The sequence below is a fragment of the Chenopodium album genome, chromosome 20 (genome assembly GCF_948465745.1).
Source record: "Chenopodium album chromosome 20, dcCheAlbu1.1, whole genome shotgun sequence".
In the NCBI taxonomy this organism is placed as follows: domain Eukaryota; kingdom Viridiplantae; phylum Streptophyta; class Magnoliopsida; order Caryophyllales; family Amaranthaceae; genus Chenopodium; species Chenopodium album.
In genome coordinates this window covers 27,806,441-27,831,714 of record NC_137853.1, presented here as the reverse complement: position 1 = coordinate 27,831,714, position 25,274 = coordinate 27,806,441, and the positions used below count along the sequence as shown (strand labels likewise).

Here is a 25,274-nt window from a genome sequence, read left to right as displayed (position 1 = left end):
AGTCATTATAACAATCATATTAGGACTATATTAATTATCACTGTATTCAGTAAGATAATCATTTACTTCAGTCATTATAAATTTTTTTTGCTAAGTGACCCAAATTTGGGGTTTTCTATGAAAGCCAATCTACAACAAATGGGATTTACAATTACCGTAATTTGTCCATGTAAAACTGAGAAAATAACTTGCCAAGCATGACAAGTAGAACCTCAGATGTTTATAGTAACATCCCACAATCGAAGAAACCCATTACGGCCACCACTACATATTCTTTTCCTTTCTAGATCGGAAGCCACACATCTTACAACAGCAGCAGACTTTTGGGGTGTTCGGTAAAGCTGCCATCCGGATACTTTAGAGCCAGAGCTAGAAAAGCCACCAAGTCTTTCTTGAGGGCGATTAAAAAGAGACATAGAGTTATCTGCCGCACCGATCCCCAGCCAGTGTTCACCAGCATTGATGGATAATATAGGAGCAGAATGTACGGTGACATTCTTCACACATCTTATACCCCCATCAGCATTTTCCCAAAATCGAAGCATCCCATCTGTTGAGCCACTAATAATTCCTTTCTCCAATGGTGAATACTCAACACACTGGACAGGACCTGCATGACAAGCCAAGACAGCATCACATGTGCCTCGAGAAACTGACCACATCCTAGCTGTCCAGTCATCACTACCAGTAATCAGAGTATCTCCCACCATTCTGATTGACCTGATCCATTTTGTGTGTCCCAAGAGCTTATGCATCTGTCTACCAGCACGGATGTCCCATAAGTATGCAACTGAATCTCTACCTGCAGCAGCCAAAACCCCAGTAGAATCATCATAATCCATACAGAGAACTGCACCGGAACAACGCCCAACGGTTGCCACACAAGTATCAGTTCTCACATCCCACATCTTTAGCGTTCCATCAAGAGAAGAAGTAAGGACACGCTCTCCTGAAAGCATGCGCACAGTGCTGATTGGTGCAGTATGCCCTTTGAGCTCTTCTAGAACTTGGTGTGTTTGCTTATCCCATACCAAGAGAGATTGATCATCTGATCCTGATACTATCTTTCCTCGGTCGGAGCTTATAGCACGCACGGCTCTGGAAGACAGCAATACTTAAGAATATACATCAATATATATATATAGAAGACAAAGAGGGACAGGAAAATAAGAAATAAGTCAAGACAGTACAAGCCAAAAGGGCAAACCACACAACAATTCATTATTGGGGTCTAAATGAATGTCAGAAAAGTACTGGACGAAAGAAATATGCCCCAACATCAAGAGGGTCACATATCTTTGGGAAAATAAAAGCTACTAACTTTAGTCTTAGCACATTCTTTATTTGGTAAAAATGTCTACACAAGTGTTTGCCAAATAACACTTTTTGTGATACCATGTCAACTTTACTAGTAATCAGCTGAGGTCTCAAATTCTGGTTATTTATTTTTATATTTTCAGTAAGATTGGATCAAGATAAAATCACTTCTTCATCAGACCAAATTCAGTTACCTTAATCAACAAATTTTCAGTAGCATCAAAATAGTATTTCTAGGACCCCAATTCCAATTACATGTATTGTTTCAAAGCTTCATCTGTAAGATGATACCATAAAAAATACTAGGGGAAAGAAGTTCTGAGGGAACCAAGTATATGGAGCATGTAGCTAACTCAAATACTACAGAGCTGAACTAAGTGTGACCCAAATGGTCCCGATCCAAAACAAATTGAAACTGATTACTGAGCATACCTGATTTAATCTGTCACAAACAACTCATTTTCAGACAATGTAACATTAAGCACTATAAGGCATGACAAATATATTTCTAGCCTTCCTTTTAAATGAGTGTCAGTCACCAACTAGTACTCCTTTTAACACTATAATCCATCATTACTTGTTCCCAAAAGAAAACAAGAAATAAATATTAGATATAGAAGTTACCCGGTATGGCCTTGCAAAGTGGCCCGAAGCTCAGAACCACGAAGACTTGGATCCCATATCTTAACCTGGAAGATTTTGAAGTGAATGAAAGGGTAAATTAGTTTCAAAAACTTAACAATCGTTAATATATCCCCGTCAAGATGTAAATGCACACAAATAAACACTCCTAGACAATTAGTGCTTCCAAAAGCTCAACAAGCAACATTCAACTTGACTTAACTTCAGTTGATAAGCTGCAACAACACAAACTGATATTTTGGTGGGTGGTCGGGTGGGGAGGGGTTTTTTTTAAAAAAAAAAATTTAATCAAAAAATGGCAAAACATTTATAACTAAATTGTATATTTTTTAAAAATGCTCCTCCATCTATTTTAGGCAGGTAACAGATTCTATTTTACACAACTTAACAACATACTTAAGATCATAATACTTGTGATTTTGTGAATTCTACACTCGTATTGATTTAAAGATCTAGTAGATATAATTTTTAGATAAATCAAGGTACTAAGTTAATAATAACAATAAAACACTCTTAGTTGTAAATCTTGTAATACATGTATAGGTGTAGGTGAAAAAAATAAACAAGGACATAAGAAAAACTATAGCCAAAACTATTAAGTGTAAAATGTTTCTCTCCAAGTAAAAAATTAAAAGAGAAATAAAATACAGGTTCACATAAGGTTGGATCCTGTGACGTTCGTATATATATGTTTGACACTGTATGCTTTTCAAGGAACAAGATTAACCAACCCAGCTGAAGTTTTCTATAGCATCAATCATTATAGCCAACAATTAAAGATTTCCCCCCACCCCCAAAATATTGCCCCTCATAACGCCCCCAAAATAAGGCAACAGTATCAAATGTTGACATGATTAGGAAAAAAATGTTCACATACCAGGCAATCAGTGCTTCCACTAATAAAGAAGCCTGCATCCTCACGGTCACCAACAAGATCCCACACCTCCTTTCTTGTGACACAATGTAAAGCAGTGATTGCACCATTATGGCCCCTAAGTACACGCACATTTGTTTGAGGCTTCTTTTGACCCGCAGCATTTACCGGATCCAATTTACCCTCGTTTGCATCTGAATACAACAGAATATGCAATTAGTGATAAAAAAAACCATATCAACCTGAACTTATAAATAAGGCACTGCAAGTCCTTACACACAATTAGGAACTACCTGATACTCCACTACGTACACGAGTAAAAGAATGTGCCCTTAATGATGTATCTCTGCTAAACATGCTTTGTACCCAGCTCCTACCAACACTAGACGCCTCAACAAATTGTTGATTGTCATGTGCAGCATCTTGTGGACGTGGAGATTGAACTCCATATGCGGATAATGATTGTACTTTTGTAGCGGCAATTCCCCAGTAAGCAAAGCGAAGTTGGTGGATATGTGACAGAAACCCTCTTAATTGAATCTGGACCCCCAAAAAATAATGATTAAAAATAAAAAAATATTATTAACAATCAATAAAAGACATCATAAATCTATCAACTGCAACAAATAAAAAGAAATAATGTCAGCCGAGGAAGCAAAGGAGAGGAGAGAAAAGAAACTTTGCAATGCATGTCACAACACATGCCTACTTGCGTTTTACTTTTTATATTTCCATGTTTGAATATTTTGTATGGGCTCTGTATTAAATTGGTCAGCAATTTCATTGCAAATTGTAGTGAAGGGACCCAAGTACGCATAGCACAAGGTGTACCCAGGATTCTGGGAACAACTAGAAACTTTATTTACCGGTATATTGCATGAGATAAAAACTAATTTAATAGTAAAAACTAATGTATTTGCAACGAATGCCTTAGGCAGCAAGCACAACAAGCAAAAGGCCTTGATCACTTAGACAAGAAGAGGGAGGAAATGACCGAATGCAATGCAAGGGGAAGGGGAAGTGACAGAATGCAATGCAAGGGGATGGGGAAGAGGAGAAGCAACGGATAGTGGAGCAGCACCCCATTCAGTGAGCAGCCAAAGGACTGATGTGCAGAGCTGGCAGCATGTCATAATGTGACAGCTCACAGCTGTTGACTTCCTATTTTTGTCTTATCTTCTCTAGGACTGATGGTGTTCATATAAAAAGGGGAGGTAGGAACTTGCTTAGGTAGCTTGAGTATTGTGGTGATTTAGGTCTAGAGATTGGTGTCCAAAACACTTTGGAGAGTGGTGGCCTCAAGCCTCCTTGTAAAAAAGTTGCTCCTTGTAAAAAATGAATAGCTGCCTGTTTCCCTCAATTTCTCTCTTTCATTTTCTTTCCTGAGTATTTTGGTTGCTTAGATAATCTAGTTTGTTACAGTATTCAACTCTAAACACTCTCAAAGTGATTCTGCAAGCACACAATGCCCAGGCAGCCCAGCAATAGTAAAAAAATACTTCTTAGAGACTCTTCACACTGACACCAAAAAGAAATTCATTTTGGACTCTTAACATGGAATGGAGGGGGAACCCTTTCATTAAGGGGGACATTTGAACCTCTCAGATTTGGACAGAGCAGGTAGTAGTATCAAACTATCAACTTCACTAAAACTTGACAGACAAAGGTTTAGGAAGAAGGAACATGGATAAAATAAGTAAAGAAAGCTAATAAATACTCACAAATTGCTTAAACCCAATGTTGTTTTTCTCTGCTATGGTCTCAATAATGTTCCAAGCATCAGTATCGGGTAGTCCCAGTCCAGCCTTTATAAAGTAAATAATCAAAATTTCAGTAATCAGCAGCAGTGTCAATCATGTGGTTAAAAATAAGAGAGTAGAGTGTACCATATGTGAAGCTACTACAATAAGCTGTGTCATAACCAGAGTGGCGTAATTGGATGACCTGAAGAGACCAAAAGAATCAGAAGTGATGCGAAACCTGATGAAATAATACTCAAAACGTACATCACGGAATCCTCAGCTTATTACAAAAGTTCTAGCATAAAAAGTTCAGTAAGAATAAGTTCTAAAACATTAAGTACTTTTTTTTTTTTTTTTTTTTTTTTTTTTTGAGACTGTAACAGGAAGGGAAGTTAAGTATAGTGTTCCTTTATTCTATTGTGGCAAGTATAGGTAAAACATAATAATCACACTTTTCTAAAACATCATACTATCAAGATTTGTACGTGTATACCACATTATTCAAAGCCATTTAAGAAAATTGTCATTAATCCGAATTTGAGATGAGGGCCCTGGATAAACAATGCGCCACACAATAACAGTTGTCCCACTTGGCTGGCAAATTAGACAAACACAGATGCAGTATTTCAGCATGCTTTAAAGTAAAAAGAGACCAACTACAGATCCTTACTTGTTGGAAGCTTGATCCATCAGATACTCAAAATATCCTTCCCAAAACCTTGAGTAAAAACAAAGAAAGAACAATGGAGTCACTTAAAGGTGAAAGAATAAAAACCAGATAACTAGAGAGCAATAACACAAATTAAATCTCAAAAAAGTAGGATTGTCAACAAGAAGTATCCAACTAAATTCACAACAATCACTACAACATAGGAAATTCACACTCTCCACATTTTGGGTTGTGATAGAATATGCAATAGTGGTTGTTTGATCTACATTAACAGGTACTTTCACTTACATATTAATATATTTATATTATAGATGCCCAAAAAATGTTCTTTTAGTTTTAGTTGGCTATATAGTTTAAATTGAATCTTAGCAATAAGATTAAGGAAACTATGCCTAGTAAAGGATTGAATGAGCTGTGATACTCTTACTACATTTGTTGCTTCTTTCACTTTATGCAAAATCTTTTCAGAAATAAATGTCAACTTTGAAACATCCCCCATCCAACCTCTCCATTGTTTTGCTTCAAACAAGATGGAATTAGCAACATTAATGCTCCAAAAATGGCCATAACAATAAGTAGACATAAGGTAAAACAACAGAAATTTCCAAAAAGATAGACACCCATCCACCAAAGCACTCTCTCGTATCTCTCCCCCTCTGCCACCATGCTATATAATAACTGAAAAGTTCATCCAGCCCCAAACACAATAGCACAAGCAAGTAAGCAGCAGAGGAGAAAAGAGACAAATCTCAGATAATAGAATTAAAATGTCGGTATTGAAGAGTGAGAGATTAACCACTAACCCAAATCAAACATTAAAGCATGCATATGTATGATAACCACCAAGGTAAAGCAGACATGAAAGCTTATAGAAAACAGTAAACTAATCTAAGCATTTCTCAGCAGATCATGTCAAACTCCTTTTCTTCACATCTTTTCGCACATTACAGTAATCCTTCTTAAGCATTTCTCAGCAGATCATGTCAAACTCCTTTTCCCACATGATTTCTGGTTCCCTTTACATCTTTTCTCACACTACAGTAATCCTTCTTTCATTTATCAAAGAAAAAGAAAAAGAAAAAAAGGTGTTTCATTTAGACCTTCAATCATGATAATTTAAATTCCCTCACTCCCATTCCATCGGACACCACACTTGGTAATTTTGGAGATAATCCGAAACCACCAATAAAAAGAATTTTACTCCACTTATTTAATAAATATATTCTTAATAATAAAATCGCCTATCCAAATCCAACCCATGTAAAATGAATATCTTTGTTAGCTTTGGTCCCAATTAATTGATAGGAGTTTCAGCAAAGTAAGATTGGCCCAGGACAAATAAGCCCGATTGAGCACACAAAAAAAAGCATAAATAAAAATAATAATAGAAAAAGTTCACCTAAAATAAGCTCAGAAACACTTTCATAACACTAATGTTTAAGAAAGGACCGATACAGTCCTTTGATTTCATTAAGTATAAGATCTCTTTTTCTTTAAGTGGCAAAATACAGATAAATCCCCTTCATGTTTTCTTTTATTCTCACACATCCCTCAGAATTCAGGAAGACTTAATATTTTTACTTTTAGATATTTTTGTTAATTTCCTTATTTATACTTCCCTTGGAGATATAATCAAAAGCAAAATATGATTCTTTATTGCATTTTGTATAATATTACTATATTAGGAATTTTTTTTTGAAGCAGTATTAGGCATATTAATAATATCTATATTACTCACACTCTTCATGTCACCTTAAGTACCCATGTCAGACACTCGGACATGGGTAAGACACTTAGATACTTTATTTTAGTTCAAAATCATGGAAAGTTTTCACTTGGACACATAACCATGTTGGACATACATACTCGAGTCTGAGTAACATAGAATAGTTTAGTTTAATTATATTAAAGCACTGATGGTTTTAAGATGAGAATAGTGCAAACAAGTGCACCTTATGCCTTTAAACAATAACATATGTACTCCAAAGATATATGTTGTACTAGCACACAATTTCTTTAACACTTTCCGCCCTAGGAGCATAGCACAACATTATAATTGCATCTACAATGATGATACCCAACCAAGTTTCTTAATAAGTATCAAGCAATGCCATCAATGTCATTGCAAGATCTCACCGGAATCAAACACATAATTGTTTTAAGTAAAAATTTTATTTGTTTTACAAAAGTTATTACCCTATAGGTTCCATTTTCTTAGAGTTCCAAAGATGTATTGTATTTATAGGCTGCAAACATAAACAAGTTAAAAGTAAAGAGTTTAAAAATGATAACACTACATTGGATGAGCCGATACAATAATTATATCAAATGAGAAACGAAAAGAAAAAGTTAAAAAGTGGGAATGAGGCCATTAGGGTTAAGTGGAAGTCATTAGATAGGAAGAAAGGCTTTGGACCCAATTAAAAGTAGTGTATAATTGTAGGATGTCGAGACAGTATTAAATAGTGGAACTTGAATGTTTCAGAGTAAGGCAAGGTTGAAAATTGCAAGATATTAACCTTAATTAATGAAAAAGACGATCCACATCCCTTTTGTTGGTACATTCCCTTTTGGGGCACTTGCAACTCATTGATCTCGGTAACTCGGTACCCTATATCACAGTACTAATGTGGGTTGGAGCGTGTGAACACTTAGGGTGCATGTAACAGGTCATACAGCAGGTGGGACTTTGAGAAGAGTGCGACACTCTTGCCTATTGGCGATAAAGTGCAACCTTCACGTAGCCACGGGAATGACCAGGCAGTGGGTGCAAGAGGGACCAAGTCAGGAAACAACAATTTAAAAAACAAAATTAAACTGCCACCAGAGACAACACAATTGTCGAATTGGAATGCTCACAAGTTTTAAAGAGCAAGAGGCAAGTAGAAGACTCATTCACCAACACTGCACAAATAGGCTTAAGTACAAGATGAAGACAGTAGATATTCTAATGAAAACTAAAATATCAGAAAAATAATAACCATAGAATGTCATGTACCGACATGGCTAAGTATTAAAACAGTAACTAATGGCAGAAAATTGCAGATTAAAGGAGGAATAATAAAAGCTAAATGTGAAATATTATAATTGATGAGATGAAACTACACACACTAACACACTAAACAAACTACTCGAGATAGATTATCAAGCTTTCGAGAGGCTTGATTCTCTCCCAATTAGTAACTTCAGGTTACCAAACTACACACACTAACACACTAAACAAACTACTCGTAAGATAGATTATCAAGCTTTCGAGAGGCTTGATTCTCTCCCAATTAGTAACTTCAGGTTACCACTCTCCAAGTGACTTTAGGTCACAAATCTCCACTAAATTTCCTCCATATTCAACATACCCCTCTCTCTCTCTACTTGACCCTATTTATACTAATACTACCTCTAGAAGCTTCTACCAAACCCTAGTAACTAAATAATTTAAAATACCTAAACTACCCTTCTATTAATATTGATGCATTACATAGAATCTAAATACAAGTCCTAGATGAATACAATAAAGATAGGGTGGACCTGCACCCATAATCAAGGGCTGATAAAGATTTTTAATCATTAAAGGCTTAGGGAAACCTAAAGTCCTAAACCTACCTCAGATAAAACCAAATGTAATAGCAACTAAAAGAAACAATCATGTCCTCAGACATTTGGGCCATCATATCAACGTAAAAACATAGAAACGTCAGGAAGGTAAGTCACACTTGAAACCAAAAGAAATTACTGTCAATGTTCAGCAGAAACCTTACATCCAAATCATAAAAGAAGTGGAGATATGTAATTCAATGTAAGAGATGTTTGAAGCTTACCGAAGTTCTTCCCAAATGGACAGTGAAATCAGATGACGTTGAACACAATCAGAAACATTATTGGCATCCTTCTTATAGATTTCAGCAGACACTTCGAGTGCATCTCTAACTGTTAGCATGTCATTGCGAGAAGTTGCAAGAGTAATTGCAGTTTTCAGCTGAAGTTACAGCAAATAAGCATCAATTGAGGCAAAATCTCTGACGGGAAGGTGCAAATCCAGACAGAGAAACAGTTGAGGAAACAAGAAAATGTCTAAGGATAACATCTTAGTTGGTAAGACTGGCAACTAAAGTAATTTGTCTGTAACAACCATTCATGGATAGACTTTGTCCAAAATTTCATACTATTATTTGGTGCTAGAGGCAAGATTACATACTCACAAACTACTTCTGAATTTGAACATGAATTGATTTAAAAGGTTATTGAAACATAATTAAAAGATATTGGCTGCATGAACTTTTTAAGCAGCTTCATCCACAGAATTGTACACCCTTAAGGTGAACAGTCCTCTGTAAGTCTGTTTAGGCTCTTTGTCTGTTTGTACCATTTGAGCGGTAAAATTCATCCATTTTTCTTCTACCAAGGAAATTATGATTTTCCAAGAGTTTTGCATTTTAGGCCTTCAACCAGAAAAATATAAAGCTACCATTTCACATCTATAAATTTTCTTCTAGTACTCAGTATTTGGACAGCTCAATGGAAACTAACACTCAGAAAGACTAATTATATCCATTGCAGATTCGTTTACCTTCCAAGATACTTCCTCCGTTGCAATCAGATGACACGTTTCTTTTATCATGTTTGCCAATGCATAAATTCAACCGTAAATGTCTCTAATAATAAATACTGAGTTTAAATAGCAGAAGCAGTACAACCATAACTTTTAAATTTAAATATAGCCGTACCAGTTCTTTGACAGCAATAAATTGCTCTTCAGTCAATTGACAACTCCACCCCTGCATGACAATAACCAGATATAAAACAAGGAATTCCAGATAAAATATTTATAAGTACATATAAAATAAATAAAATAAAAAACAAAAAAATCCTCTTTCACAACTAAACATACAGTATGTATGTGTTCCCTTATACATTCAACAAACCCGCTTCCACCAATACCATCTGCATCAGATTCAATGAGAGCTGCAAAAGAAGTCAGAAAAAATTTAACTTCAATCATTAATCTAATTACCTACCTAAAAAGTAAAACAGAGTTTTCTAACAAATTTACCAACAATAGTTCCATATTCGAACGAGGACAAAGGATCATCAGTTGCCCCTAACTTCAGAAGACGTAGCCACAGCCCCTGCTCATTAAAAAATGTCATATAACTTCACACTTCAAATGCTTAGATAAGATCATCTAAAATTACAATAACAAGGGACAAGGCTGAGGTCATAAGTCCATCTATCCATTCACCTCAGTAAAGGTAATGTTCAATAACAACAAATCCACAAATTTCAAAGCTATAATCACCAGAGCATATCCTATCTTAATTAAAATAGCATACTTGAATCATAAACACTTAATTTGCATTATACAACCCAACAAAGACAAAATTTTAGAGGCCAGATAAGCTTCTGCAACTTACATCCGATCCTCAATCTAGTTCAAGTCTGACTACAGACACAAAACAGCAAATAATAAAGCTATCTACTATTCTACATTTCTACATATAGACCAAATTCCAAACAAACTGAACCCTGTTTATCTATTCCACCTACAGAAATTAACTTCAAAATCATTATTCTCTTTTCCAAAGTAGTTTCATTTGGTTCTGCAGAGATCTTTTCTCTTACCTATTCACTGTGCTTATTTCTCTCCACTGTCCTTTTTTCTTTCCTTCATCAAAAGATAATAAAAAACAGAAAGCTACACCAAATGCTAATAAATGATTGCATGAATGTTTTAAGTTGCCATAAACGATAAATTCATGATATGCTTTTCTGCAATGTTCTTACTTAACGCAAAAATAGATTTACAACACTGAAAATATGACAACCAATAGAAACAGCACCCTACTTGCAGATAGCCAGATCGATTAATAACAAATTCAAGGCGTATTTTAATTTGAATATTTACCTGCAACTTTACTTTTATGTCCAAGACCATGCGCTCCCGCTCAGCCTGTAAAAAGAAGAATACATCTAAGTGTTCCAAAGCTTAATTTAGTCGAGGGCTTTTTGAAAAGAAAAAAAAAAATTCTTTAAACCATTCTTACGATTTGGTTATCAGCCATTATAAGCAAAGTTAATACAAAAAAAAGACAATGCATGCTTCTAACTCCCTTCGCAAGAAGCATAATAATATTTTTCCTTCTATAATTTTCAAGAATGGCACAAGCTCTTGTTAATCAACTAATACTTAATGACCCCATAAGTAGCAATATGTGCAAAGAGTGAACTAGGAGAAACCAACTTATCTGGATGATGACAACCATACCAAAATCCTAAGTGACTCTCAATAACTTAATCAGATAGCTAGTTAATGAATGAAATATAAACCAATCATTAAAATAATTGTAACTACAAGGAAAACTGAAAAAAGGACCCACAGCTCTCTCCCTTGGACTGAGACTTTCAGCATGATCAAGATTATGTTTAGCATCGGTATCAAGTGATCCACCAACTGCAGCAAGAATCTGCTTCCTCTTTTCCTCCTGCTCTTCTGTTCTAATATTTGAGGGGAATCGGTCATACATATAGGGAGAACCACTAGCTGTGAATCAGGGAAACATCTTGGTAAGAAATTTAAACAAGTAAAATTAATAAGGTATGAACTCATGAGAGCATATAATGACAACTAAACAATAACTTTACCAGGTACACTGCCATCAAGATCAGATATTGTAATAATTTCAGGTTCTGACACAGGTGATGGCAATATTGACATAGGATCCTGTCCTCTCCCAATGGCATCTTGCAACTTGTGAAGAAGATTGTTATTAAAGCCTATGCCTCTTTCAAGGAAGTCCAAAAAACCTTGTGTCTCGAAAAATTGTATAATCTGTGAACAAAAGCAGTGCATTGACATACTGTATACAAACAACAAGAAAAATATAAAAGACAAACAGACAAGCAGACAGCACAAAATAACAGTGATTTCACAGATCTCATGAAGCTTGTGCAAAGAAAATCATGAAATCAGATTATGACTATTAGCAGAGGTGTTCAACTACGCTAATGATCTTGTCCCAAAGGGAGTGAGATAGTAGTACTCATCATCTACCATCAAGTAGTTGATAAGACAGCTAATGTTTCCCAAATTATTTTTTGGATATTACATTTCTCAGAGAAATTGGAATCGTCACCAAAATAACAACCATGAACCACCCATTGTTAATACAGCTACTAACATGTTTCAATGACATCTTGACTTGGGATGCATACAACCTCATCAAGCCATGATTATGGAAATGTAACAGACATATTAAAGAAATGGGAATATTCACCAAAATAGCAACCATGAACCACCAATTGTTAATCTCTCTTTTTCGCTTTCTTTTTATTTTTTATTTGTGTGTGGTGCAAGTGTTCCCATATGTTCCCTGATTTCTACTTTGGTATTTGTGCTGCATTGGTGGCAGGAGCAAGTTTTTAGGGCAAAAGGTACAAACTACAAAGCCCCTTGACTCCACCTTCACAAGAATCAAGGAAGTGAGCTAAGCATTTTCAATCGTTTCTAAGACCTTAAAATAAATGTGTTAGTGTTCCCTTATTTCCAGTTTTCTGGTTTCCATTTTTGTTTCTGTGCTGCGTTGGTGGAAGAAGCAAGTTATTAGGGCGAAAGGTACAAAACCCCTTTATCTCAACTCTAGAACTAAGAAAGAAAGTGAGCCATGCATCTCACACACAGTACAACTTCAGGTCTGTGTTAATGATAATAATAAAATAAAAAAAACTAAATTAAATTTATTTTTTTTAAAAAAAAAAAAAAAAAAAAAAAAAAAAAAAAAAAAAAAAAAAAACCAGCTTGGTTCAGACTGTTTAGCAAACAAGCATGGCTAAAACAAAAAGATGTTAGACTTGATAGTTAATGAACTTAAGAAAGAGTTTTTATTGATCCTTTTAAATTTATGTACATGAAATGATTATAACAGACCAAAAAGGCAATAAAAATAACCACAAAAGATCATACTGAAGCTCACCATGGGATCTAGGGGTTGATTAGTCAATCGAGAGCGCTTCTTCAAGAATGCTTGGGTATTAAAGACATTGGTTGCAGAATTTTCCTGGGTAATATAAATAGTTTCACATTGCAGTTTTGACATGATACAAGTTATACATCAAACAAATTAATAAAACAGCCAAAAAGAAGTAGAGACATACAATAAAATTCCGGTAACCAGATAAAATTGATGCAAAGAACTTCAGAAATATCATCCTGCACAACAGAATGGGAATGCTTAAAATGTTGCAGGTTACCTTACTTCAGAGACATGATTCATTATCCAAATGAATAAAAATATACTTACAAAACATCTAAGAAAAGAAATATCAAATTCGAAAAGAGAGCCGTGCAGGAACCATAGATAATAGTGGTAAGTTGGTAAACCTCAACACGAAAATACAACATGACAAAAGACAATCACACTTTTTTTTTTTTTTTTTTTGGGGGGGGGGGGGGGGTTGTTAGTGAGGGAAGGATTAAAAATATCATAATCTTCCACTGTATATATGAATTGGAAAAGCTAGTCACATATCTACAATTTGAAATCATAACAACAAGAAGACATACTGACAAAAAAAAAAGGAATCAGATCAGAATGGAGGGCTGTTATTTAACAGGTACTGATGTCTTTTGATTATAATGGTAATAACAAAAATTAAAATAAATTTACAAACTGAAAAATGGGTATGAAGAAGGAAAATTGAAGTAATTCAAACAGAGGTCAAATGACCTCATTACAAATTAGAGGCACAAGACAAAACTCCATCATCCAATAGACATCCTGTGCACAATTGTCAGCTTGCTTGTTCCCAAGAAACACTTCCAAACCAATCCAATGAAGTAGATATAACCTCAGTGCACCTAATTTTGAATAGCACAACACTCCCGCATCTTGCATGTTCACCATCATCAAACATTTATATATCTCACATTGATCAATTGCATCTTGAGCTCATAGAACATAGATGGAAGACACAAGCATTTTTTTGCTGATAGATGGTCATTTGCAACATTACAAACAGCGTGTGTTCTTGGCTTAGTTGCATAAGATTACAGAGCTTTAAAGATTGTATTAAGCAAATTCTAATCCAAATTCATGCTATGTGGCTCAGATGATGGAGCACAACATGTGGCATGGCCCGCATGGGTCATATTTGTGAAGTTCAACTCATTGGTGTCTTTAAAATAAATAGCATTGGTAAACCCTCATATCCATGATGTATTCACAAATAGATGGATTTGTTTTAATCACAATGTTCTTTTAAAAAAAAGGCCCCTCACTTCATTTTCATGGATTGACATTCTGAAAGAAATCACAAGATGGTGCAGAGAAACTCAGCTCACTCATACTAAGAGTCACAAGCTCTTCGTGCCACGCACTACATATTCCTTACTACTCAAGAAATGACTGCTACATTCACAGTCAACATTCACCAATCCCCATTCATCCTCATTTTAACAAATAAATATAATTCTTTTCACATATTTCAATATTTGTGTCCCTCCCTTCTCTCTTCTTCGTTTTTGCCTTTTCTTGACTTTGATCTGCACACCTATAATCTTCTTTTTATCTCAATTTCATATTTGCATTTGTTTCAAATCTCTGCACACTCTTTCAATCCCTCCCACCTTCATTTCATCCCTCCTAGGCTCCTACCCTTCTCTCATTATTTCATCCCTCCTAGGCTCCTACCCTTATCTCTAATTTCATATTTGCATTTGTTTCAAATCTCTGCACTCTTTCAATCCCTCCCACCTTCATTTCATCCCTCCTAGGATCCTACCCTTCTCTCATTATACATTACTCTCATCAATAAACCATAAAGATATTCAGTGTACACATGCCAATTACAAATCAATAACTTCCACGTCAAAAGTTATAACTAATCACATTGGAACTACTATTGACAAGTAATACTAATTTAGTAACCTGAAGTAACAAATGATGTGGAATAAGAAAAGGGGATTAAGTAGGTAAATAGCAAGAAATGATGGAAGTGTATAGACTTCTGCTTAAGTTCACATACTTTCCATTGGGTGTAAAAACCAATAGCCAAACAATAATAAACAATCACATACAAAAAGCCAATTATGTGGATGACTACTGAAAATAGCAAAGCGTTTTATAACTTTCTTCTTGCCGTCCAAGTAAGAGCCTGAATTAAATCACAAACGCCAAATGGTACTTCAGTCAAAGGTGCTACTGTCTCCAACACTCTCCATCTCTCTTCAAACACCTAAATTACCTCCCCACCACCCCATGCCCATGCAAGCCAAAACCAAAATCAAAGTCCCCTTCCAAGTTAGAGCCAACTCTCCTCCCCTTCCATGCCCCAGTCAATGCGGACAGGTCTAATCATGATATATGCTCTTTCCATACCCACAGCTGAAACGATAATTAAACAAAGGAGAAAGTTGAGTCTCATGATTAATTCCTTTCTATTACAGTCCTCCTTTATTCATAGTTTTCCCTCTAACAGACAATATTTTTTCTGTTTTATTTGTTCAGCCGAGATAGAACCTAAAGAAATAGACACAATGAGAGAGGAGATGTTGCATATTATGTAAATGATAGCATGTTACCAAATGTAGGAAACTACAATATGTAAAGATGTAGGTACAAAAGATCATAGTAGAATATCCATTTACAGAATGTCATTAATGTTGTTAAAGAGCACTTCTCATACATATTATTAGATAATATCTTAATGGTACATTTTTAATTATGCACTCCGCACAGAGCTACTTGAACTTTGCTTTTATCATCGCATGACAACTTGGTAGGAAGGGCTTAAGGTTATGTAATAGGAATACCGAGTCTACTAAAGTGAAACTGAGTCTAATACAGTTACACTGATGTTTTTGGAATAATACATGTAAAACTTATAAATAGATTGGGGTTGGGAACAAGAAATTGAGTATGTATTCATTAATGAATTTGACTATGTATGCACCCATACATTATATAAGCGCAAAAACATTTCAAGAAGTGATAATTTTACCTTAGTTGAGTATTATGCTCATCTGACCATGGTTTGTTAGCAACCCTATGATAAAGCTCACGTGATTCGCCAAGGCCAACCTTTATCAGATCTATATCCACCACATTAGGATATAGTAATTTCAATATCTCACCACGTAAAGAGCTTAATTCTGGCTCTGGTATAGGAGGTATTTCCTCTGAAGTAATGATACGGTTAGACTCAAGGTCCACAATTACTACCTACATCAGAAAATAAGGTAGAAATAGAAAGTCAAACTTAAACTCCAGCATAGAAAAGAAAAGGACAAGACAAGGGGGGAAAAAAGCAAAAAACAATAGGAAGATCCACAATATAGAACACAACCTACATCGATAAACTCTACAAAACTCAAAAAGAATTTTCTTTCCTTAATTCAGAATCCCAAAGCTAACATAGCTATTGGGAAAGTCCACTGCACCCTACATTCTCAATAGTTGATTCAACTAGGGTGAAGCTATCACACAATGAAGAAATTGGCTGCCCCAAATCACTACTTTGAAGTTTTTTCCAAATAAGGCATGTACATAGAAGAATTATGTCTCACTCTAAAAAGCAAGGTAATAAACTAAATTTCTCCTTTGCTACACACCCAAGTCATTAAAACTTAGTGTTTCAAAAGACTATAAATAAGATTAAAAAATAATATGATACATTGAACGATTCCCTCCGCTTTTTTTACTACAATATCCTATGATTCTATTTTCCTCAAGCTTGAAAAATGAAGAGGAATGATGAAGAAGGATGACAAGATTAAAACTTAACAACTGCTTGATTCAGTCCAGACACAGAAGTTGAAATTGAACCAACTAGGATGCCATGAAAAACAGAAACATAAACGGATATGACGCCAAACAACATACAATGATAAGCAGTACAAAAAAAGAAAGGATGAGATAAAATTAGTTTAATGCACAAGCAAGGCAACAAGACAAAAATTAGGGAGGTAGCTTACACCATCCATTGAAAGGCCAGTGGTATCAACTCCAGAATGAAGACCCATCATGTGGTGTTGGAGCATCAATATAATCCACTCCGCTGAAAAATAGTAATGGAATGTAGACATGCTTCATCAGACAAAAAAGAAAAGGCAAAATCAGGGACAGATAAAGAAAAGAAACATAATTTTTGACAGAATTATAAAAATAAAATAAAAAATTTTAAAAATCAAAAATAGAGAAAGGAAGAAAATTTTTACATTATATAAATAATCATAGCAATTACATTAGAAAATGCTAACAGTAAGGTCAGAACTTGAAAGAGTAAGGTGTAAAAAACCAACATTGACATTGTCTCAATATATATATGTATTACCTGCCATCGAAATGGGTAGATGAGATGACAAATTGCCTCGGAAACAAGAGTCAAAAGTGAATACCTGTCATTAAAAATAGTTAAATTTATACGATTCAGAAACAGTTTACTCCCACATATACACTAAATTTATCAAGTTTGTTCCAAATCTGTTTTTCATCCAAAAATAAAAAAAAATTACATCACATCTAGTGGTACACATTTAACATCCTATGCTCCGGAAGAAATGCTAAAATGCTACACAAAAAGTAAAAAGAAAGGAGTTCTAGAAACCTACTATAGCATATAAGCATCCAATATGTCAAACTGAATACATCAAATTAAAAGTAGTATACAATAACAAAATCCTATAAAGTTGATCAATTATAAAAACAAACTGAAAACACAGCATTAATTAGAAGACCTGGCTAGTTTCTTTCATTAAGGGATAAAATCAAAGTTTGTAAAAATGGATACTTGCTTGTTTGACCGAAGTAAGATTCTTCTTTCAAGCAATACAGCTGTGAAGAGTTTAAGCAAGTTGTCGACATCCAAACACTGTACCAATGGCTGAAAGGATACCTGCAATTCATCAAAGCAAAAAAGGTAAACCTACATTAACTTGTACAAGCAATTTGAGAAACACAATCAGATAAACAATGATAACAAATTCAGCTTACATCAGCATGAGGTAAACCATCTTTTGGTGGAGCCTCAACAGACAATAGGCAATTCTCAATAGCAAACAACACCCGATCTTTCCCAGGCGTAGGCAAAGGTACATTGGACACCATACAAGCAATAATATCCCACAACGGCTTCCTAGAAAAAAGAAGTGTTATGAGTTGTGTAATATATTATAATAGAGACTTGATCAGAAAGCTCCTACAAGTGAAGCTAAAAAAATGACATGACAGCTCACCGGCTTCCTTTTGGTGAAAAACAAAGAGCAAAGATCTCCTCCAGAGCGGTACGAAGCACATGAAAACTTGGCAAACGTGAAACAAGACAGATGCACTTGTCTGCAAATGAATTCACGGGGATACGATGTGCTTGAACAATATCTTCATCAACTAGATCTCGAAAAGCAATACATGTGACATAAATTTTGGAGCCATCACCCTCTGCAAATGACCAAATAAAAATAGAAAGTTACCATAAAGATATCATGGGTATAAAATAATATCCTTTAAGCTATGATCACTAATGAGAAACAAAAGATATATGATGTAAGACTTAAATGCCTACAGAAATTAAAAATGATATTACATATTGAAGCATAACTAACAAGAAAAAAGGGTTGCAAGACTTGCAGCAGCCATCAATTTTGTTTCAATAAATTCATCTAACTCAGCTTACAAATACGAACGTACCAGTTAAGACAATAGGATACGTGCGAGGATACGTTGAGGGATCATTGCCATCAAGTCCTGAAGCATAGAACTCCACGCCAGCAGGCAAAACACACTACATTGACACGTTACAATATAAATATCAGGTCACCAGCAAAAAAAAAAAAAGAAGTTAAACCACTTCACATAGACCTCCACTACTTCACAAAAGGAAAATCTGAAAAAATTGGGGAAAACCAAATGGATAAAAGGACAATCAATATGGTATACAATCAGGTACTATCTCCTTTTTTCACTTGCAATGTTTTGACTATTGCATTATTCACAAACTAAACTTTAACTATGTTCGGTGAATTATACTTTAAGAATAACAGAGTGAAGAGAGATGTTGTTAGATTTGTCTAAATACAAAAATTCAAAACATCAACTTTATTAGAATTTACTTATTGGTAATTATTAAAGATATTACTGGTCAAAATTATGCGCTGATAAGCATAATAATCAAGCAAAACAACGATGAAGTAGCTGTAGGCACCAAAAATTCATTTATTAGTGGTGTCACTTTCATCTAAATAATATCATAACTTGTGCAACAATATTTAGGAGTTTAGGAGATATGATCATCTTATCTTGCTCTACAGGACAACTCAATATAATTACGATATCATAAGGTTTCAAGAGGCTCACATTGAACAAGTAAAAAAAAAAAAAATTAAAATCTCATCATCTAGGACCCAAAAGACATACTAAAATCAACCCCACGATTAATCAATAAAAATCACTATTCCATATATCTCTTGCCTCTTCGTATGCAAATTGCAAATTTGAAATTTTTTATGGTTTAGGGTAACATTTAAAATTATCACAAAATCAAGATTTACAATGTGAAAACTTTAAATAGGAACCATTGCATATTAAGCAAATTAAGATTATTCTACATATAGACGATATAGTATTATTTTGAAGGAGACTAACACGAAATAATTTTATTTTTTATTCTTCCTCCCACGGATCATCAAACTTCATTATTTCCAAGAATAACATAACCACGTAGGTTAGCCACATGAATCTTCTTACAAGGACAGAATACCAAGATCAGACAAGGACATATTATCTTAATCGCATCCCTCATACAGTTTAGTGATGCACTAAATGTTGAAACAGTTATAGAATAAGAGGTGCACATGTTAAAGGTAGTACAAAACTAATAGGAGCACACAATAAAAAAGACCAACTTAATCTCTCCACATACTTCCATCACAGTCCTTTGAAAATGTGTGAGCTAACATAATTGGCATTGAACACTTAATAAAAATTAAAAAATAAATAAAAACAAGCTTCCATCTTTCACTGTTGTGAATAGAAAAATATTAAAAACAGTGGATAGATAAGGAGAAACTAGACACTGCGAACCAAAGGCTACCAAGAACACCACCTTATATGTATTTCTTTTGTCCCAATAAAAATGCAACACTTTCTTTTGCAATGTTCTTATACTACCTGCAAATTTTTTTATTTTTATCTATTTTTGGTTCTACTTGCTTTCTGTTCATTTCTTTTCTATTTGTTTTTTTTTTTTTAATTTTGTTCTTCTCACTTTATATTATTCCACTTCACTTTACTTCTTATACCCACTCATTTTTTTCAAGGTTTTCTTAATTTACATATCTACTGTAAACGAGTCAAACCATAAGTTTTAAGAAAAATTATAATAAATATATATAAAAACTGAAGTAATATTAAATTTGACAACATACTTTTACCAAATTTATATATAAACAAGTATTATGTAAAATGATGTTAGATTAATTTTAATGTATATTTTAAAAATACTAACTTAATACTTTTGTAACTTTTACTAACAAGTAATTATACTTACTCCGCTCCATTTTACTTGCAACACTAAGAGTCTCACGCTTGCCAATGCACAATTTAAACTAGATTTTTTTAATGTACAAATCAAGACAAATCCAACATGATCCTACATGAATATTTTTTTCTTCCGTGTAAAAATATGACGTAATAAAAGAGAGTATGAATAGTGTAAAAATCCTAATATTGCAAGTAAAATGGAGAGGAAAAAGTATATGCTAACGGTCAATGTAATACATTAACAAGTGTGAATGTCAAATTATGGCAAATAATTTTCGAGTAGTGAAAGCATATCAAAATTATGTGATTCAGGCACCCAAAACCCCCAACTTGTAAATCATATCATAAATCCGCATTTCCAATAAATATACTCTACCCTACAAAATTCCATTAACTATTTTCTTCATTAGACTAAACAATACTCTTTCATGGCACTTCCATTCATACAAAACCCCTCAAAATCAAGTGTTTCAAGCACCCAAAACCACCAACCTGTAAATCATCATCATAAATCCGCATTTCCAATAAATATACTCTATCCTACACAATCCCATTAATCTACTTTCTTCATCAGACTAAACAATGATCTTTCATGGCACTTCCATTTATACAGAACCCCTCAAAATTAAGTGTTTCAAGCACCCCATACCCCCAAACTGTAAATCATCATCATCATCATAAATCCACATTGCCAACAAATATAAGCAAAAACCCATCATCATTCATCAATGCTAACTACAATCATTCATTCAATCATAACCAAAACCCGCCAAGCTCGGCGAAAGTATAACATCAAAGAAAACATACCCAGAAAATGGCAACACAAAAAAAGCAATAAAAACACAAATTAGAAGAGAGAAAGTACCATAGGAAGCTGGGGAGGAGGAGGAGGATAAAGGGTATGATTGAGAGGATACTGATCAAGAAGCGAAGGCAAATATCTGTAATTGGTGCCGTAAAATCCTTTATTCTCATCTAATGTTCGAATCTCAGGTCCAATTCCACACACTATGAAATACTCAAAGATCGGCGCCATTTTCGAACCTCAAGTTAGACACACTCTTGGTAAATTATTGAATTGAGGAATGAGAATTTTGGGAAATGAGAATCAGATCTGTTTGAAAGCTTGCTGCAATTTCAGATGAATTTTCATGGCGGTTCCAGCTTTTTTTTTTTTTTTTTTTTGTTTTCTTTAGAGTGCCGCGTTTGGTTGGAGAGGAGAATGGAGTGGGGTATTGTTGATTTGAAAAGAAGTCATAAAATACACCCTCCGTTACGAATATCTCGCAACAATTACTGAAAATGGTCAATACACATTACGAGGAACTAGAAATGGAGGAAAGTTATGCATTTAGAAATGCATAACATTGGAAATGGGGGGGGGGGGGGGGCAAAAAAGCATAACGGCTTCACTGGGAAAAAAAAAAGAGAATTTGAAGGTATTTGGTTGAAGCGTATTCTACTTGTATGCGTACAAGGAAAACACTTTTTGACTCACCCTCTCTTTATGACTTCCCCACACTTAGGTTTTGTTCTTCATTCCCCCGGTTTGACTTCCCCATAATATTTCCCCCCAGGTTTTCGAAACTTGAAAGTGAAATTCTTTATGAGTCGAAATGGCAAGGAAGATGTTAATTTTGGATGATCCATTTTTACAAAATTGTATAGAGGTTGAATCTGGTTTAGTAGGGGGACATTGGGCAGCAGCGGAGAACGATGTCGTTGCGGAGGTAGTCGGAGGTATTCCAGCACATGGAGTCGTTGATGTTGGAAATGTAGCGGAGGAAGGCGTGATTGTCGGTGGTTCAGAGGAGCAAGATGTTGATGGCAAAGACCAAGCTCGTGCAGCAGCAATTGAAGAATTGCTAAAGGAGGTAACTTTCTCGACTGTTCTATTATTATGTCGTTTGTAAGTATATCAATTTTTGTTCTTTTACCTCTATATTTGGTGTGGGTATTAGTTAGGGGAATTTCAAAATCTTTGAAATTAGGGCTTGCAATTAGAGATTGATTTTATGCACAATGGGATTGATTTGTGCTCAATCTGTTGATTAGCGTGTAAGCATGCAATTCTGAAATGTGGTGTTAGATTGTTTGTTCTTGGGATGGGTTGTTTATTGATGTAATAATGAATTAAATATTTGTTAATGGAATCAATATGTTGAAAATGTATGACATGGGTGTTGTGATTTAATTATCATTAATTATCATTATTTTATTAATCATTATTTGGCATATTGCTGATATGTAATAATCATGGCAGTAATTATTATATTTTGTTGTTTTTGACAAAAGTAATTATTATACTCACTTCTAGGGGTGGTTAATGGGTAGGGCTGCCCATTGATAATAGGGTCGGGCCAAAATTAAAAGGGTCTTGACCCTTTAATATTTTAGTGGACAGGGTCACTAAAGGGCTTTAAGATATAGGGTCAATAATGGGTTTTTATTGACAGCCCACTAATATCAAAGAAAAATTAAAGGGTAAAAAAAAACCCAGAACCTCCAATTTCATTCTCTCCCCTCTTTTCGATCTTCTGAGCTTCAACCTCCATAAACCCTAAGTTCTTCAATTGATTTACAAAATTATTGCGATTTCGAGTAGGTGAGAGAATTGCTACATGTGTACTTTGCGATTTCGACCTTCATAATTGCAATTTCGACCTTCATAATTGCAATTCCGAGCCTTCAATTTCAAGATTTCAATTAATACTGAGGTTAGTTGATTGAAATTCGACGAGCAGAATTTGTTGTAAATCAGATTGAAATTTTTGCTTTTATACTTTGTAAATTTAGTTGCATACCATGTGTTTGTCAAAATTCCTCAATCTACTTACTGTAGTTTTAATTTAATTTTTGCTTTGATTCATATGCTCTTGCTGTTCAATTCTGAAAGGTGCTAACTTTATCTATCTCATTGTGTAACATGCTGGGTTTTTTTTTTTGTTAATTAGATTATTGTATTTAATGTAAATTTCTAGTTATATGTCATGCCTATCAAGTGTCCGACGAAATTCCCTTAATCCAGGGTTGTTTTGATGCCTATCAAGTGTTCTTTAATTAAGTTTAATTAGTAGATGGGTGTTTATTGATTAGATTTTGATGTAAATTTGTGGGTTTTTCTTATCTAATTACAGCACACCTGAAATTCATGCATGAGATCATAATCTACAAACTTATATAAATTACAGCACACCTGAAATTCATCACATATTAAGCATACTTATCAGACATCTCACCTTGTCTATAGTGCTTTTAGCAAACTATCACAATAAGCCCTTGCTGCAGCTAAGTCAGCTTTTCCAGTGTCTAATATAACCTTGGAAAAATTTGCAAAAATGACTGTAGCACCCAGGGTACTTGGATTTTCAGGATGCTAGTTTTGTGGTCTCCAGTGCTGGTGCCCTTGTTGTCTACACTTTTTCAGAATTTGTTGACACATACCTCCTCTAGTATTGTGGAGCTAGCTTGCATAGTTGGGCTTTACACTGCTGTCATAATACTCAACATGCAGTGGGGGAAGGGAATACGAGGGTATGAAGATATTCAAATACGGCTTTGAAGCCTGATGTTTTCAAATATTTGTTGTGTTTAGCATCATTTTCATGACATTAAATGTATTAGTATTCAAGGAGTATTAGCCTAATGTAATATGAACTTTGTGGATTTCAAAAAATTTCCAATTTTGATACTGAGTATTATGTTTTCCACTTAAATGTATTAGTTTTAAGCAGTATTTTTGTTTCCAGTTTACATGAGTAGTGAAATAGAAGTATGTGGGTACAGGCCCGTTAATGGCCCGTTTCATTTTTACCCTGACCCTGACTGACCCTGACCCGCATTGGCCCTGAACCAACTCTGACCCGCTAAATATTCATCATGAACCGCAACCGACCCGCCCCACTAATGACCCGCACCGACCCTCCCAATAACCACCCCTACTCACTTCATGTAATTATTGTAATGAATGTAGGTGAATGTTGGGGAGGAGTCCTATAAAACTCCTACAAAAGGACTGAGTAATGTGGCTATTAGTGTGGAGATTGAAGAGTTTGCGAATGTGGAGGTTTCACTTCCCCCTCGAACTGTGGGAATGGTGATTGACAGTTGGCAAAAAATTGATGAGTACTTTAGGAATTATGGGAAACAGGAAGGTTTTGGTGTTATTCGATCGTGTGGAGCAACAATAGGGAAATGAGCGAATGCAAAGGATAAGAGAAACGTGACATGGACTTGTAAATGCTACGGTTAGCCAGGAAGGAAGAGGAAGAAAACCGGGTCTACATTTGTGAGTAATTCTCATATTATTTGTGAAGAAGTGTTGATTAAAAGGAAAAGCAAAAAAGTGGATTGTGCTGTTCATTTGAATGCCACCGTGAACAACGATGGTGACTGGTTAATTAAAAGGGTGCATCTTGAACATGTTGGTCACAACCCTACTCCAAGCAAGTAAAAAAAATTACAAAATTTAGGAAAAAGTTCCTCAATGACAATCCCCACTTGGT

General features: G+C 34.8%; 1 protein-coding gene across 1 annotated transcript; it reads right to left on the bottom strand.

The window, feature by feature from the left end:
* On the bottom strand, positions 1–21,979 carry LOC145596602 (DENN domain and WD repeat-containing protein SCD1-like). Its single transcript, XM_081652799.1, has 24 exons — positions 21,635–21,979; positions 18,919–19,012; positions 18,468–18,669; positions 18,226–18,367; positions 18,023–18,127; positions 17,567–17,630; positions 17,208–17,290; positions 16,235–16,455; positions 13,391–13,445; positions 13,210–13,293; positions 11,882–12,068; positions 11,617–11,780; positions 11,145–11,189; positions 10,293–10,368; positions 10,131–10,204; positions 9,967–10,017; positions 9,061–9,218; positions 5,246–5,293; positions 4,720–4,777; positions 4,555–4,638; positions 3,127–3,373; positions 2,837–3,027; positions 1,942–2,006; positions 1–1,098 (listed from the first exon to the last, which is right to left on the bottom strand). The coding sequence occupies exons 1-24, from the start codon at positions 21,803–21,805 to the stop codon at positions 213–215; spliced, it is 3,555 nt and encodes a 1,184-aa protein (XP_081508925.1). The 5' UTR covers positions 21,806–21,979; the 3' UTR covers positions 1–212.
* Positions 21,980–25,274: the final 3,295 nt, after the last annotated feature.

What these genes read in the sequence shown, in the direction of transcription:
- LOC145596602 (XM_081652799.1), bottom strand. Translation starts at nt 21,805, where the DNA reads ATGGCGCCGATCTTTGAGTATTTCATAGTGTGTGGAATTGGACCTGAG. An exon ending in ATCAACCCCTAGATCCCATG is followed by an intron (nt 12,069 to 13,209) that starts GTGAGCTTCAGT and finishes TTTTGTTCACAG; the next exon opens with ATTATACAATTTTTCGAGAC. An exon ending in ACTTTGCAAGGCCATACCGG is followed by an intron (nt 1,099 to 1,941) that starts GTAACTTCTATA and finishes GCTGTCTTCCAG; the next exon opens with AGCCGTGCGTGCTATAAGCT.